A 15,187-nucleotide genomic window follows, 5' to 3' on the forward strand; every position below is an offset into this window, starting at 1 on the left:
GGGATTACAGGCATGTGCCACCATGCTGGCTAATTTTCATATTTTTAATAGAGATGGGGTTTTGCCATGTTGGCCAGGCTGGTCTTGAACTCCTGGCTTCAAATGATCAACCCACCTTGGCCTCCCAAAATGCTGGTATTACAGATGTGAGCCACCATGCCCAGCCTGTTATATATAATATATATATTTTATATATATATATATATATTTTTTTTATTTTGAGACGGAGTCTCACTATCGCCCAGGCTGGAGTGCAGTGGCACAGATCTCAGCTCACTGCAAGCTCCGCCTCCCGGGTTCAAGCGATTCTCCTGCCTCAGCCTCCCGAGTAGCTGGGACTACAAACACCCGCCACCACACCCGGCTAATTTTTTTTGTAGTTTTAGTAGAGACAGGGTTTCACCATGTTAGCTAGGATAGTCTTGATCTCCTGACCTCATGATCTGCCCACCTTGGCCTCCCCCAAAGTGCTGGGAGTACAGGTGTGAGCCACTGTGCCCGGCTCATTTATATATACATATTTTTAAATAAAGATGGGTTCTCATTATGTTACCCAGGTTAATCTCAAACTCCTGGGCTCGAGCATTTCTCCCGTCCTGACCTCCCAAAGTGCTGGATTTACATTTTTGAGGCACCATGCCTAGCCTGCTGTTTTATATTTTTACAACAAATTTGCCCTTCTAACAAGCCTTTGAGTTTGGGGCTGTCACATCCTGTGTCCAGGTGGGAAAACTGAGACAGACAAAAAGTAAAATGCCCTCGGATGCAAGGAATGCAGTCCAGCCAAGAGTCAAGTCCGCACCTCCAAGTTTCTCAAATGCAAGTTCAAGGGGACAAGGGGTTTTGGCTGGGACAGTGCTGTATCCCAGGTTCAGATGGCAGCAGGAAGGCGGGCAGAGGTGGTGGCCGGAAGGTAGGCAGAGGTGGCCACAGGAGGCTGGAAACAGGATGCTGTCCCTGCCCACCCCCGAAACGCACCTGACCACACTGTGATCCCGTAGGTCCCAGATCCTGACCACGCCGTTGGTGAAGCTGGCAAAGGCCAGGTTGGCATCCAGGTTGGCGTCTAGGGCCTGGCAGTTGAGACCTGCACAGGGTAACTGCTCCTTCACGTGCAGGGAGGGCGCCGCCAGGTCCCACACGCTCACGCTGGCCAGGTTGTAACCACCGGTGAGCAGGCTCCTGCTGTTTGAGGACAGCAGGCAGGTACGCAGGAAGGCCCCAGGGGTCTGGGATGGGCAGAGTCACCGTGAGCTGTCGCCTCCTGTGGCATTCTGCCTGGACTGCTTTGCCTCATGAGAGCGAACTCCTATTCATCCTTTAGGTTCCTAGCTATTATGCCCCCTTTCCCTGGAAGCCCTCTCGCCACCATCTGGGCTCTCCCAGACTCAAACCTCAAACCCCCTGTTCCCAGAAGCCCTGCACCCCAGGAAACCAAGCCTGCCCTCACCTGGACAGGCAAGTGGCTCTCCGGGAACCTGTCCTCAGCCACCTGGCCAGTCAGGCTCCACACCTTGACACCTCTTCTGCCACAGGTGAACACGTGCCGTGTGAAGCTGCTGATGGCTGTGGCGACCACGAGCTCCCCGTGTGCCAAAATCCGCATCTTCTCCAGTTTGCATGGGATGGCGAGTCTCTTAGACTGCCCGGGCAAGGCATCTGGCCTCTTCCATGTATCTTCAAAGTCCTCAGGGTCCCAGGATCTTGGGAGGGGAGGCCTCGGGGTAACTGACCTGCCTGTGAGCCCCCTGTGCCCGGTGGGAGCCACACATCAAGGCCTAGAGGGGCTTCATTCTTTTTCAGATTTTGATCCCCCTCTCAAGGCCTTGTTTTACCCTCAGACTCCCCGAATGTCCTGCTCACATTCCTTCAAGTACTGTCCCTTTGCCACAGCCCTCCATATACTTCTGCTTTCTTCCTAGACTGCTTTGCCCCAGGAGAGAGAACTCCTATTCATCCTTTAGGGTCCTAGCTATTATGCCCCTTCCCCAGAAAAGCTTTCTTTGCCCCATCTGGGTTCTCCCAGCATCACTCCACAAGGTTGCAACAATCTGGATCCAGTTCTAACACAGCTACTCCCCACCCCCTTCCATGAAAATGTCTTCCCCAAATGTCTTGAGCCCAGTATTGGGGCGACAATCCTGTGAACCCAACAATGAACTTTTTTTTTTTGATGGAGTCTCGCTCTGTCACCCAGGCTGGAGTGCAGTGGGGGCGATCTCAGCTCACTGCAAGCTCCACCTCCCAGGTTCATACCAGTCTCCTGCCTCAGGCTCCCAAGTAGCTGGGACTACAGGCACCCACCACCACGCCTGGCTAATTTTTTGGATTTTTAGTAGAGACGGGGTTTCACCATGTTAGCCAGGATGGTCTCGATCTCTTGACCTTGTGATCCGCCCGCCTCGGCTTCCCAAAGTGCTAGGATTACAGGCATGAGCCGCCGTGCCCGGCCTAACACTGCACTTTTCTACCCAGCCTCTGCAGCTGCTGTTGGAGAGGATGGCAGAGTAGTGATGGGAAAGGGGGAAGAAGGTCTGACACCTCTGTTCCCCTCTATGTGCCGGGAACAGAGGTATAGACACGAAGGAATTCCCGCTGACCCTCACCCCGCCCAAAAGCAAACGGTGCAGGCACTTACATGGGCTGTAGAAATGGAGAGGCTCTTCCAGGAGGCTCCTGTAGGTGGGGGAGATCACAGCTGCCCCCAGGCTCCCCACACATCTGTGTACCCTCCTCTACCCCACCTGGGTCGCCGTCATGCTGGGCTACCAGCTCGGGCCTGGGTCTCACCTGGACCACGCTACACCTTGTGTTCCTGTCTTGGGAACCATGGGCGGAGCTGGAGGAGGTCTCAGGTGGCCTGGGGGCTAGTAGGGAGACAAGAGGGACTAGGCGGCTTGCATGGGCTCCTAAGTGCAGGCTGCCCCCCATCCCATCCCGCCCGGAGTCTGCTGGCCCCCGCCCGCTGGGATTACTGGAGGCATCTCCTGGACGCGGGTCCGCTCCTGGGTCACAGGATCCCAGCGCCTTGCTTTCCTGCCCCTGGGAAACGGAAAAGTCTCATCAGGCCTGTTAGGACCAGAAACCCTCAGGGATTCCCGGGCAGCGTGCCCAGGGCTTGTCAGCTGCCTGGGGTCCCATCTCCGGGTCCAGGCAGAGTTGCAGAGAAGGAGTCAGGGTATAGGGTCCTGGAAGTCCTGGGCTGTGGGTCCTAGGCTGCTCCAGTATAGCCTCCTGGATCACCCAAGTGCCCCCGCGGGCGACCCGAGGGGCAAGACGGAAGGAAGGCAAATTGCACAGGAACCCCAGGTGACTTGACCTGGGGAAGCCCAACGGCCTGCCTGGAAGCCCAGCCCTCTGGGTAGAGCCGAGGTTGTTTACTCACCCGGCCTGGTGCCTGCTCTGTCTCTATGACAACGGAGAGGAGGAGGGGGACAGAGAGAGAACAGCAGGGTTCACTGCACAGCCCCTGGGATGCAGCCTGCGGCCGCCCCTGCCCTCTCAGCCTCGGGGACACTCACGTCTGTCTCTGGCCTTTGCCTTCTCATCGTGGACGCCGGCAAAAATCCGCCAAAGTTGCTCTGTCAGAGTGTCGTGCCAAAACCAAGGCTCCTTGTCCCAGAACAGCTGGGTCTCCGGCTGATCGTCCGCCTCCAGAGGCCGCCGGAGCCAGTCGGAAGACCTGGTGGCCATGATGTCCTCAAAGCTTGACTCCTGCGGGGTCTTGTTCTCTGCCTGCCGGGGCGTCCCAGGGCTGACTGGTTCAGCAGGGGTGACCTGGCCCGGCAGGAACGAGGTGGTGACAGCTTTGAGGATGTACCTTCACCCAAGCCTGTCCCCTCCCCTCCTCGAAGACCCAGAAACCCACCTGCTCAGACTGGACACCCTGGAGTTGGCTGCAGCTCTCCACAATCTGTAAGAAGTTTCCTATCTAGAGGGAGGTTGGCAGCAAAACAGTTAAACGCTGTTGCAGTTAAGGGTTTTCAACCCTACAGCATGATTATCCCCACCTGTAAAAGGAGGTGACAGCATCTACGTTTTTCTTTTTTTGAGACCGAGTCTCACTGGGTTGCCCAGGCAGGAATGCAGTGGCGCGATCTCGGCTCACTGCAACCTCCGCCTCCCAGGTTCGAGTGAGTCTCTTGCCTCAGCCTCCTGAGTAGCTGGGATTACAGGTGCCCGCCACCACACCCAGCTAATTTTTGTTTTTTTAGTAAAGATGGGTTTCACCATGTTGGCCAGGCTGGTCCTGAACTCCTGACCTCAAGTGATCTGCCCGCCTCAGTCTCGCTAAGGGCTGCGATTACAGGTGTAAGCCACCACCCCCGGCCTTCATCTACTTTTTTTGGAGCTAAGATCTCACTCTGACACCCAGGCTGGAGTGCAGTGGAGGGATGATCGCTCACTGTACTGTACTCTCAACCTCCCAGGCTCAAGTGATCCTCCCCTCCCTCCTACTCAGCTCCTAAGTAGCTGGGGTTACAGGTGTGCACCACCATGCTCAGCTAATTTAAACACTTTTTTTTTTTTTTTTTTTGTAGAAATAGGGGTCTCATTATATTGCCTAAGCTGGTCTTGAATTCCTGGCCTCAAGTGATCCTCCCACCTCTGCCTCCCAAAGTGCTGGGATAACAGGTGTAAGCCACCGGACCCGGCCTACCACACCTGGCATGTATCTTTTTATTTTTTTTATTTTTTTTTGAGACAGAGTCTCACTGTCACCCAGGCTGGAGTGTAGTGGCCCGATCTCAGCTCACTGCAAGCTCTGCCTCCCGGGTTTACGCCATTCTCCTGCCTCAGCCTCCCGAGTAACTGGGACTACAGGCGCCCGCCACCATGCCCAGCTAGTTTTTTGTATTTTTTTAGTAGAGATGGGGTTTCACCGTGTTAGCCTGGATGGTCTCGGCCTCCCAAAGTGCTGGGGTTACAGGCTTGAGCCACCATGCCTGGACTTCCTTTTTTTTTAGACTCAGTCTCACTCTGTTGCCCAGGCAGGAGTACGGCGGTGTGATCTTGGCTCGCTGCAACCTCTGCCTCCCAGGTTCAAGCAATTCTTCTGCCTCAGACTCCCAAGTAGCTGGGATTACAGGTGTGTGCCACCACACCGGCTGATTTTTTTTTTTTTCTTTTTGAGATGGAGTCTTGCTCTGTCACCCAGACTGGAGTGCAGTAATGTGATGTCGGCTCACTGCAAGTTCCACCTACCAGGTTCACGCCATTCTCCTGCCTCAGCCTCCCGAGTAGCTGGACTACGGGCGCCCGCCACCACGCCTGGCTATTTTTTTTTGTATTTTCAGTAGAGACGGGGTTTTACCATTTTAGCCAGGATGGTCTCTATCTCCTGACCTCATGATTTGCCCGCCTCGGCCTCTCAAAGTGCTGGGATTACAGGTGTGAGCCACCGCACCCGGCTGATTTTTGTATTTTTAAGTAGAGATAGGGTTTCACCATGTTGGCTAGGCTGGTCTTGAACTCCTGACCTCAGATGATTCTCCTGCCTTGTGAGCCACCACACCTATAATCCCTTTTTGGGATGTTTTAAAAAGAAAACCTGACCACCACCACCCCTTGCTTAAAATAGCTTCAAGCAGGCCAGGCACAGTGGCTCACGCCTGTAATCCCAGCACTTTGGGAGGCTGAGGCAGGCAGATCATGATGTCAGTAGATTGAGACCATCCTGGCTAACATGGTGAAACCCTCTCTCTACTAAAAAATACAAAAAAAAATTTAGCCAGGCTTAGTGGTGGGCGCCTGTAGTCCCAGCTACTCGAGAGGCTGAGGCAGGAGAATGGCGGGAACCCAGGAGGCGAAGCTTGCAGTGAGCCAAGATCGTGCCACTGCACTCCAGTCGGGGCAACAAAGAAAGACTTTGTCTAAAAAAAAAAAAAAAAAAAAAAAGCTTCAAGCAGCAAAACAGCATTTGCTTAAACTTTGGAAAGATACTAAGAAACTGAGGGTTACTTGCTGGGGAGAACTGACAGAAACAGGTCAGTAATTTTTTTTCTCTTTTGAGACAGTCTTGCTCTGTCGCCCAGGCTGGAGTGCAGAGGCGGGATCTCTGCTCACTGCAACCTCTGCCTCCTGGGTTAAAGCAATTCTCCTGCCTCAGCCTCACAAGTAGCTGGGATTATAGACACCCGCCACCATGCCCAGCTAATTTTATACTTTTAGTGGAGATGCTGTTTCTCCATGTTGACTAGGCTGGTCTCGAACTCCTGATCTCAGGCTATCTGCCCACCTCAGCCTCCCAAAGTGCTTGGATTACAGGTGTGAGCCACCACACCCAGTCTGGTGTTTTTTATTTAAAACAAACAATGATAATCAAGCCATCTGACCACTGCCAATCTCAAATTTAAATGTAGTTTCCCAGTAAACAATAAAATCTAGATCAATACCATCTAGTACAATTGGAATCATATATTAATATAGCCATGCATATGAAATGTCTAGTAGCCATGTTCAAAGTATAAATAAACTGGCCAGGTGCAATGGCTCACACCTGTAATTCCAGCACTTTGAGAGGCTGAGGCGGGCGGATCACCTGAGGTCAGGAGTTCAAGACCAGCCTGGCCAACATGGAAAATCCCCGACTCTACTAAAAATATAAAAGTTAGCCAGGTGTGGTGGCACATGTCTGTGATCCCACTTACTAGGGAGGCCGAGGCAGGAGAATGGGTAGAACCCAGGAGGCAGAGGTTGCAGTGAGCTGAGATCCTGCCACTGCACTCCAGCCTGGGAGACAGAGCATGACCCGTCAAAACAACAACAACAAAAGAAAGCAAGGTGAGTGATCCGGTAAATTTTTTCTACAAACAGGCTACCTGTTTCCTTAGTAGGAAGGCGAAGGGAGGGGCGGGGAGGGGAGATCCTCCATCGGAGCCCTGCGGGGCGCTCCAGGCTGCTGCCTGCTGGGGCAGCCAGTGATGGATTCCCCAGCTGAGCCCGCCCAGCAGCAGCAAAGCCCAGGGGAGCCCTCTGCAATTCACCCCGCCTCGTTAATGCGCAATTTACCGGCACTTTAATGCGCTCAGCATGAAAAGTGTGGCTCCCTTCTGCCTGCTAGCAGGTCGTCTCGGGGGAGAGTGGCAGGCGGGCTGGCGGAGGAGGGGGCTGTGCGCTGATGGGGATTTTAAAAGCACAGCGAGGAGGCTGGCAAAGCCCGGAACTGGAAGCAGGGGGTGGGGGAAGCGGGGTGCCCCGGACCACAGGCCAGACAGGGCTGCCGGGGATCCGGGGGCCTCCTGCAGTGGGGGCTAGACAAGGACCCTCCTGGTTCTGGCCCCATCCTAAGTGGCTCCTTTGGGGCCCTCATCCCCTGCCTATCCCGACGCTCCGCAGTTGTGGTCAGGTTCCTCCCAAAACGCGTCCACAATTATTCAATTATTTCTCATCACTAAGCAACCAGCATTCCACACCTGGGCTGTCCTAACTGCTATCCCTCCCCTTCCCTCCTCTCCGCAGTAGCCAGGGCCTGTCCTGTCTGCAGCCCTCCATGGTTCCCACCTCCCTCCCTTGGGGTTCAAGTTCGAGTCCTCCCTGAGGGTCACAGGGCACCGTGTGCCTGCCCTGCCCCCTCCCTGCCCTCCCCTCCTCCTCCTCTCACTCTGCTCCAGCCACTCGGGTCCCCTCGCAGTGCCTTCAGCACCAACACCACAGGCGCCGCCGTCCTGCCTCAGGGCCTTCGCACAGGCTGTGCCCTCAGCCTGAAATATCCCTCCCATCCCAGACGGCCACACTTCCTCTTTGATGTCCTTTAAGCGTCCGCTCAGATATCACCTTCTCGCGTGCCTTCCCCAACCACCCTGAATTGCAACCCTCACCCACCCTGGCCTCCCCAGTCCCCTCGGGGCTGCTCTCTTCCACCCGCCACCTTGCCCAGTCCTCACCCCCTAACACTCCATCTACCAGGCTCCACTCGCCCCAAGGGTGGGAAGCTCTGCCTTGTTCTTTGCTATTTTCCTGGCTTCTACGATAGTATTTGGCAAGGAGGTGACGGATAAATATCTGTTGAATGAATAACCATGTTTTGGTTGCTTCCTGGCCCCCCTCCTCCCAGGCCCTGCTAAGTTGCAGACACGGCCCTGGGCCCCTGCCAATTACATCTGGCACAGGCAGAAAATCCTGCCAGTGCCTGGGAGAAAAGGCCAGGTGGCGGGAGGACGGGCAGGGCTGGAAGGCGTACTTCAGCTTGGGCCAGGCACCCTGGGTTGGCAGGTGGGAGCCTGGGCACCCCCTCCCCATGCAGAGCTTCCCTGGCTCCGATGTGCTATGGCCCCTCATTGAACACTCAGACACGCAGAGGAACACGGCGGGTGCCTGCCCCATCACAGGCTCTCTCTATCCAAAGCAAGTGACCGGTATCTAGGTCGTGCGGGGGCCCAGGGAGCGGAAGGAGCTGGACTGACCCTCTCTTGGAAGAAGCTCAGACAGGACTGGAGATGCTCCCCAAGATACGGGGCCTCCGCTGATACATGAGGGATTCCAAGTCAGGGTATGTCCCTCCTCTGCCAGCAGTCCTCTGTGGCTCCCACCTTCCTTGGGGTCAAAGCCCATCTTCCCCAAGGCTCACAAGGCTCTGCATGACCTGTCCCTGTCCCCTCCCTGTCTTCACCATCGCCCCCCCTTTTTCTTTTTTGAGACAGAGTCTCGCTCTGTCACCCAGGCTGGAGTGCAGTGCCACAATCTCGCCTCACTGCAATCGCCACCTTCCGGGTTCAAGCTATTCTCCTGCCTCAGCCTCCCAAGTATCTGGGATTAGAGGCGCCCGCCACCACACCCGGCTAATTTTTGTATTTTTAGTAGAGACGGGGTTTCACCATGTTGGCCAGGCTGGTCTCGAACTCCTGACCTCAAGGGATCTGCCCTCCTCAGCCTCCCAAAGTGCTGGGATTACAGGCGTGAGCCACTGTGCCTGGCCCCACCTCTGTCCTTTCTCATGCCTTTCACGGAGGGGCAGCCGCACCCCTGAGCTCCTGGTCACCCACCTGCTTGTGATGTTCTGCCACATCCTGCTGGATCTTGTGCAGCTGCAAAGGGAAAACAGGGATCCCATCAGGAGGTGGTCCGGGTGTGAATGCTGTGTGACCCTGGGCAAGTTGCTCTACCTCTCTGGTCCCTACTCCACCCCCTGCCCCCACCCATTTTTGTTTTCACCTTCTTTTCTCTTTTACTTTCATACTATGCTGATGTACGGTCCCTCCTTTTTTTTCTGAGAGGGAGTCTTGCTCTGTCGCCTGGGCTGGAGTAGTGTGATCTCAGTTCACTGCAACCTCTGCCTCCCGGGCTCAAACGATTCTCCTGCCTCATCTTCCCGAGTAGCCGGTATTACAGGCACCCACCACCATGCCCGGCTAATTTTTGTATTTTTAGTACAGACAGGTCTCTACTATGTTGGCCAGGCTGGTCTCGAACTCTTGACCTCAGGTGATCCACACACCTTGGCCTCCCAAAGTGCTGGGATTACAGGCATGAGGCACAGTGCCTGGCTGAAAAGAGCCTCTCTGGGGCACTCAGGAGGCAGGGCTGTGAAACCACTGCCTTGGCTTGTCCCAGTGGGGCCCCCCTTGGTTGGGGCTGCCTGGGTCTGGCTCACCGAGTAGTAAATGCTCTCCAACTCCGCAGCAAAAAGAGGAGAAAACCTGAGGGGGAAGGAGGAGAGGCTGGAAGACCTGTGACTTCAGGACCCCTTCCCCAGAGTAAGCCCCGCCCTCAACCCCTAGGGAGGGTCTCAATGAAGCTGGAAGGCATTGGCTCCCAAAGCCAAATTTAAGGCAGTGTCAAGAAGTTCAATAAAGATTTTAATGCAGTATATTCTTTTCCTTCCTTTTTTTTTTTTTTGAGACAGTCTCACTCTTGTTACCCAGGCTGGAGTGTAGTTGCACGGTCTCGGCTCACTGCAACTTCCGCCTCCTGGGTTCAAGAGATTCTCCTACCTCAGCCTCCCCAGTAGCTGGGATTACAGGCACCCACCACCACGCCCAGCTAATTTTTTTTTTTTTTTTGAGACGGAGTCTCGCTCTGTCCCCCGGGCTGGAGTGCAGTGGCCGGATCTCAGCTCACTGCAAGCTCCGACTCCCAGGTTCCCGCCATTCTCCTGCCTCAGCCTCCCGAGTAGCTGGGACTACAGGCGCTGCCACCTCGCCCGGCTAGTTTTTTGTATTTTTTAGTAGAGACGGGGTTTCACCGTGTTAGCCAGGATGGTCTCGATCTCCTGACCTTGTGATCCGCCCGTCTCGGCCTCCCAAAGTGCTGGGATTACAGGCTTAAGCCACCGCGCCCGGCCTAATTTTTTATTTTTCATGGTGAAAGTGTTTCACCATGGTAGCCAGGCTGGTCTCAAACTCCTGACTCCAGGTTATCGCTCACCTTGGACTCCCAAAGTGCTGGGATTACAGGCATGAGCCACCGTGCCCCACCCTGCCATTGTCTTCAATTTTTTTTTGAAACAGAATCTCACCCTGTTGCTCGGGCTAGGGTGCAGTGGTACAATCATGGCTCACTGCAGCCTCCGATTCCTGGGCTCAGATGATCCTCCTGCCTCAGTCTCCTGAGTAGCTGGTACTACAGGTATGCACCACCACACTCAGCTAGATTTTTTTTATTTTTTAAGAGATGGTGCCTCACTATGTTGCCAAGGCTGGTATTGAACTCTGGGCTCAAGCCATCCTCCTGCCTCTGCCTCCCAAAGTGCTGGGATTACAGATGCAAACCACTGCACCCAGCCCATGCAGTATTTTTTTTTTTTTTTTTTTTGAGATGGAGTCTCACTCTGTAGCCTAGGCTGGAGTGCAATGGTGTGAACCTGGCTCACTGCAATCCTCCGCCTCCTGGGTTCAAGAGATTCTCCTGCCTCAGTTGGGATTACAGGCACCCGCCACCATGCCTGGCTAATTTTTGTATTTTTTGTAGAGACGGGGTTTCACCATGTTGGCCAGGTTGATCTCGAACTCCTGACCTCAAGTGATCCGCCTGCCTCTGCCTCCCAAAGTACTGGGATTACAGGTGCGAGCCACCACACCCAGCCATTGCAGTATTTTTCAACAATAAAATTGAATGCCAACAAATCCATGTCGCACAGGAAAATCAACATATTAAACAAAAGCTGGGATGGGTATTGCTGAGTTCTTCATGCTGGGTATCCACATGGCTTCCTGTTCCTGAGCCTGTCTTTTGGGCCAGCAGTTTCTAGACCACTCACTAGGACCCCAAGGAGAGAGGCCAGGTGGGACTCCTTCCCAGCGTAGGACCGCCAGCGCCCCTGGAATTGCTCTCACCTGGGGAACTGCTTGAGCCGATTTAGAATGCCTTGATAATTCAGTGGTGGAGAGCTCTCAGAGTTCGACATCCCAGGACCGGGCTGGAAAGGTCAAAGCAAGGTTACATAAAATTTACAATGCCCCGGCCGGGTGCGGTGGCTCACGCCTGTAATCCCAGCACTTTGGGAGGCCGAGACGGGCGGATCATGAGGCAGGAGATCGAGACCATCCTGGCTAACACGGTGAAACCCCGTCTCTACTAAAAAATAAAAAATACAAAAAACTAGCCAGGCGAGGTGGCGGGCGCCTGTAGTCCCAGCTACTCGGGAGGCTGAGGCAGGAGAATGGCGTAAACCCGGGAGGCGGAGCTTGCAGTGAGCCCAGATTGTGCCACTGCACTCCAGCCTGGGCGGCAGAGCGAGACTCCATCTCAAAAAAAAAACACAAAAAACAAACAAACAAAAAAACTTACAATGTCCCAAACACTCAAGACCCCAGGTCTCCATCTCAACCAGAGTATAGGTATTAGGTTGGTGCAAAAGTAATTGTGGTTTTTGTTTTTTTTGTTTTTTGAAACCAAGTCGTGCTCTGTCACCCAGGCTAGAGTGCAGGGGCACAATCTCAGCTCACTGCAACCTCTGCCTCCCAGGTTCAAGCGATTCTCCTGCCTCAGCCTTCCGAGTAGCTAGGATTACAGACGCCTCCCACCATGCCTGGGCTAATTTTTGTATTTTTAGTAGAGATGGGGTTTCACCATCTTGGCCAGGCTGATCTCAACCTCCTGACCTCGTGATCCACCCGCCTCGGCCTCCCAAAGTGCTAGAATTACAGGCATGAACCACTGCGCCCGGCCTCTCTTATTTCAGTACCTAAAAGAGCATCTTCCATTTTGCACTTTGGCCTAAAGTCTAAAATATTCACCACATTCTTGTGATGAAAATAGAAGCACAAAATATTTTTAAAAATAAAAGGCCAGGCAAGGTGGCTCACGCCTGTAATCCCAGCACTTTGGGAGGCCGAGGTGAGCAGATCACCTGAGGTCAGGAGTTTGAGACAAGTCGAGGCAACTCAGCAAAACCCTGTCTCTACTAAAAATACAAAAATTAGCCGGGCATGGTGGCTCACACCTGTAATCCCAGCACTTTGGGAGGCTGAGGCGGGCAGATCACGAGGTCAGGAGCTCGAGACCAGCCTGGCCAACATGGTGAAACCCCATCTCTACTAAAAATACAAAAAAAAATTGGTGGTCATGGTGGCAGGTGCCTGTAGTCCCAGCAACTAGGGAGGTGAGGCAGGAGAATCACTTGAACCCGGGAGGCGGGGGCTGCGGTGAGCCGAGATTGCGCCATTGCACTCCAGCCGAGGTGACAGTGTGAGAGTCCGTCTCAAAAATAATAAAGTCATAAAGTCTCAAAACAAAATATCTCTCATCTGACCCCTTTACAAAAAAGAGTTTGCTCAGCCCTGAGAGCCTAAATTTACAAATGGTCATCTCTGGGACATAAAGTACAGGGAGCCGGGATTGCTTGTAAAATATTAACCAAATACGTGCTGTGTTCCTGTGTTTTTTATCACGTATGTGATTAGAAGCTACATTTTTTTTAAGATGGGATCTCACTTTGTCACCAAGGCTGGAGTGCAGTGCCTCAAACTCCTTGGGCTCAAGCAAAGCCTCTGCCTCAGCCTCCTGGGTAGCTACAACTACAGGCAGGCCCGTGTCACTAGGCCCAGCTGATTCTTTTAGTTTAATTTTTTTTGTAGAGACGGGGTCTCATTACGTTCTCCAGGCTGGTCTCAAACTCCTGGGCTCAAATGATCCTCCTGCCTCGGCCTCCCAAAATGTTGAGATCACAGTTGTGAGCCACTGTGTCCAGCCTACACTTAATTTTTTTTAAAAAAAACGGCTCCTTGGCACCTGTCTTGAGTGTAGCAGTGACTGGTATTGTCTTCAGCTGCGAGGCCTGGACGGGGCCAGCCCAGGTCACAGGTGGATACAGGATGAGAAAGGGGCAGAACCTCATTAGGCCAGCCTGGGTTTCCCTTGAGGGCTGATCCCACCCCATGCCCTCCTCACCGAAGTGCCTTTTGGGGGGCCCTCAGGGCTAGGCTGGTCCCTAGAGGTCATCTTCAGGCAGTAGCCTCCAGGACTTTAGCCAGAGTCTAAAACAAGGAGAAAGCAGGTCTTGAAGGACAGAAAATAAGGCGTTGCCAGGGAGGGAAGTCACCCCTTACCCCACCTGCACGTCCCAGTTTGGTAAGTCTCCAGGGACCCAGTCCTGCGTTTCCCCCATGCGTTCCCTAGGTCCCGTCCTCACTTATCAATACCTCCAGCTGCCCAGATTCATGGGGCCGGGAACCCAGAAACAACTGAGCCCTGCCTCCCAGGCTTCACCCTAGGAGGTTGGGGTGGATGGTGCACATACACTCCTTGCTGGGGGTAGTCTGGGATGGGGGAGCCCAGGGAAGGTCGCCAAAGCTCAACCTTAGTTTTGAGACAATTTCCTAAAGCGCAGGGAGATCACTAGAAAGGGGTTTTGAAGGATGAATAGGAGTTAGCCAGGTGCATTAGGCGGAATTCATCCGACAGAAGAAACGACCTCCCTCCACCTGCATCCCAGCTGCAGCACCAAGCTCCTTCCTTGCCTCAGTCCTGCCCTTCCACGCCCCTGCAGCCCCTTCCCCGGCCCGGGAATCTTGGAGTCCCCCCAATCCCCAGGAAAACGTCTGGCAACTCACGTCCCTCACAGGGCCGAAGCTGCCGAGGTCAGCCAAGTTCAGGCCAAAAGGAAACTCCTCCTTCCCCCACCCACCGGGGGCCATTTGACCCATCGGGCCCCGCCTGGTCCCGCCCTGTCCCCGCCCCGTCCCGCCCAGGCCCCACCCAGCCGCCACCTGGACCGCGAAGCAGATCAATGAAGGCTCAGTAGCTGCACGTGGGTTCGGGCTCGGGGTGGGCAGGCATCTGGCAGCACTGGCCAATCGCAAGGCCGTTTGCGCACGTGGGTCGCGTACGCCCTTCCTGATTGGTCAGCTCTCCCCGGCTGCCGGCCAAGCTGTCACTCAGCGAGCCAGGAGCCTCCGCTTAACCCTTTCGGTCCCGCTGTCGGGAAGGGCGGAATTGCAGAGCTCTAGGCAATTTGGGGTCCCAGCGCGGGGCGGGGATATTTAGGAGGGCGTGGGGCTTGAGGCTCGGAGGGTGGAACTTGGAGAGGGATAGGTGGCGAGTAGTTGCATTGTTTTACGCATTTTTAGCCTTGTCCGGAAGTGGCTTATGGCTGGAGGTGAGGAGTGGGAGGTGGGTAGGGTCAATCTTTAGCGCTCTCACCCCAATTCTTAGAAACGGGCTAATTATATTTTCTTCAATATTAAATAACGTGCAATGCAAACGAAGCTTCTAGTCCTTTTTCTGGAGCCAACTTACTGGGTTCCCTTGATGGTCCTAGCCCCGGGCTATGCATTTATCATATTGGAGCTCCCTGCCCAGTGACAAAGGCTCTGAGGGCAGAAAGCCGGAAGGCAGAGGCCCTGAGGCTGGTACAGTAATGCCAGATCCAAGCCCGGGATGGGAGACAGTGCTGGGTATTCCAGATGGAGGGAATAGTGGAAGCTCTCAGGCAGAGCTGGGCTGGTTACAGGAGAAGACAGGGAGGCTAACGGGGCTGCGTGCACTCCGAACAGGCCTGGGATGATTTCAGAGAGGTAAGTGGGTTGCTACAGAGCGAGAGAAACCTGCTATGTGGGGTGGTGGGGATAGGGGTAAGGGGATTCCGGAGTTCTGTTTTGGCCTATTCAAAATATGAAGGCAAGGCACCATAGCTCACGCCTGTGATCCCAGCACTTTCGAAGGCTGAGGTGGGAGGATTGCTTGAGGCCAGGAGTTGGAGACCAGTCTGGGCAATACAGTGACACCCCGTCTCTACAAAAAAATTTAA

At 54.3% G+C, this 15,187-nt stretch overlaps 1 protein-coding gene across 1 annotated transcript in view; it reads right to left on the reverse strand.

Annotated features, from left to right (window-relative positions):
• The window catches only part of TLE6 (TLE family member 6, subcortical maternal complex member), an 18,406-nt gene extending 4,329 nt beyond the window's left edge, over nt 1-14,077 (reverse strand). Inside the window, exons 1-13 of the mRNA XM_026455601.1 lie at nt 13,992-14,077; nt 13,330-13,415; nt 11,274-11,356; nt 9,593-9,638; nt 8,985-9,026; nt 3,869-3,931; nt 3,522-3,777; nt 3,386-3,408; nt 2,976-3,042; nt 2,791-2,867; nt 2,639-2,676; nt 1,451-1,703; nt 979-1,229 (exon numbers count right to left, since the gene is read on the reverse strand). Coding sequence (XP_026311386.1) covers nt 979-1,229; nt 1,451-1,703; nt 2,639-2,676; nt 2,791-2,867; nt 2,976-3,042; nt 3,386-3,408; nt 3,522-3,777; nt 3,869-3,931; nt 8,985-9,026; nt 9,593-9,638; nt 11,274-11,356; nt 13,330-13,380 — 1,250 coding nt within the window. The 5' untranslated portion in view covers nt 13,381-13,415; nt 13,992-14,077. The remainder of the gene's footprint in view (nt 1-978; nt 1,230-1,450; nt 1,704-2,638; nt 2,677-2,790; nt 2,868-2,975; nt 3,043-3,385; nt 3,409-3,521; nt 3,778-3,868; nt 3,932-8,984; nt 9,027-9,592; nt 9,639-11,273; nt 11,357-13,329; nt 13,416-13,991) is intronic.
• Nucleotides 14,078-15,187: the final 1,110 nt, after the last annotated feature.

Source organism: Piliocolobus tephrosceles, chromosome 21 (genome assembly GCF_002776525.5).
Source record: "Piliocolobus tephrosceles isolate RC106 chromosome 21, ASM277652v3, whole genome shotgun sequence".
Classification (NCBI taxonomy): domain Eukaryota; kingdom Metazoa; phylum Chordata; class Mammalia; order Primates; family Cercopithecidae; genus Piliocolobus; species Piliocolobus tephrosceles.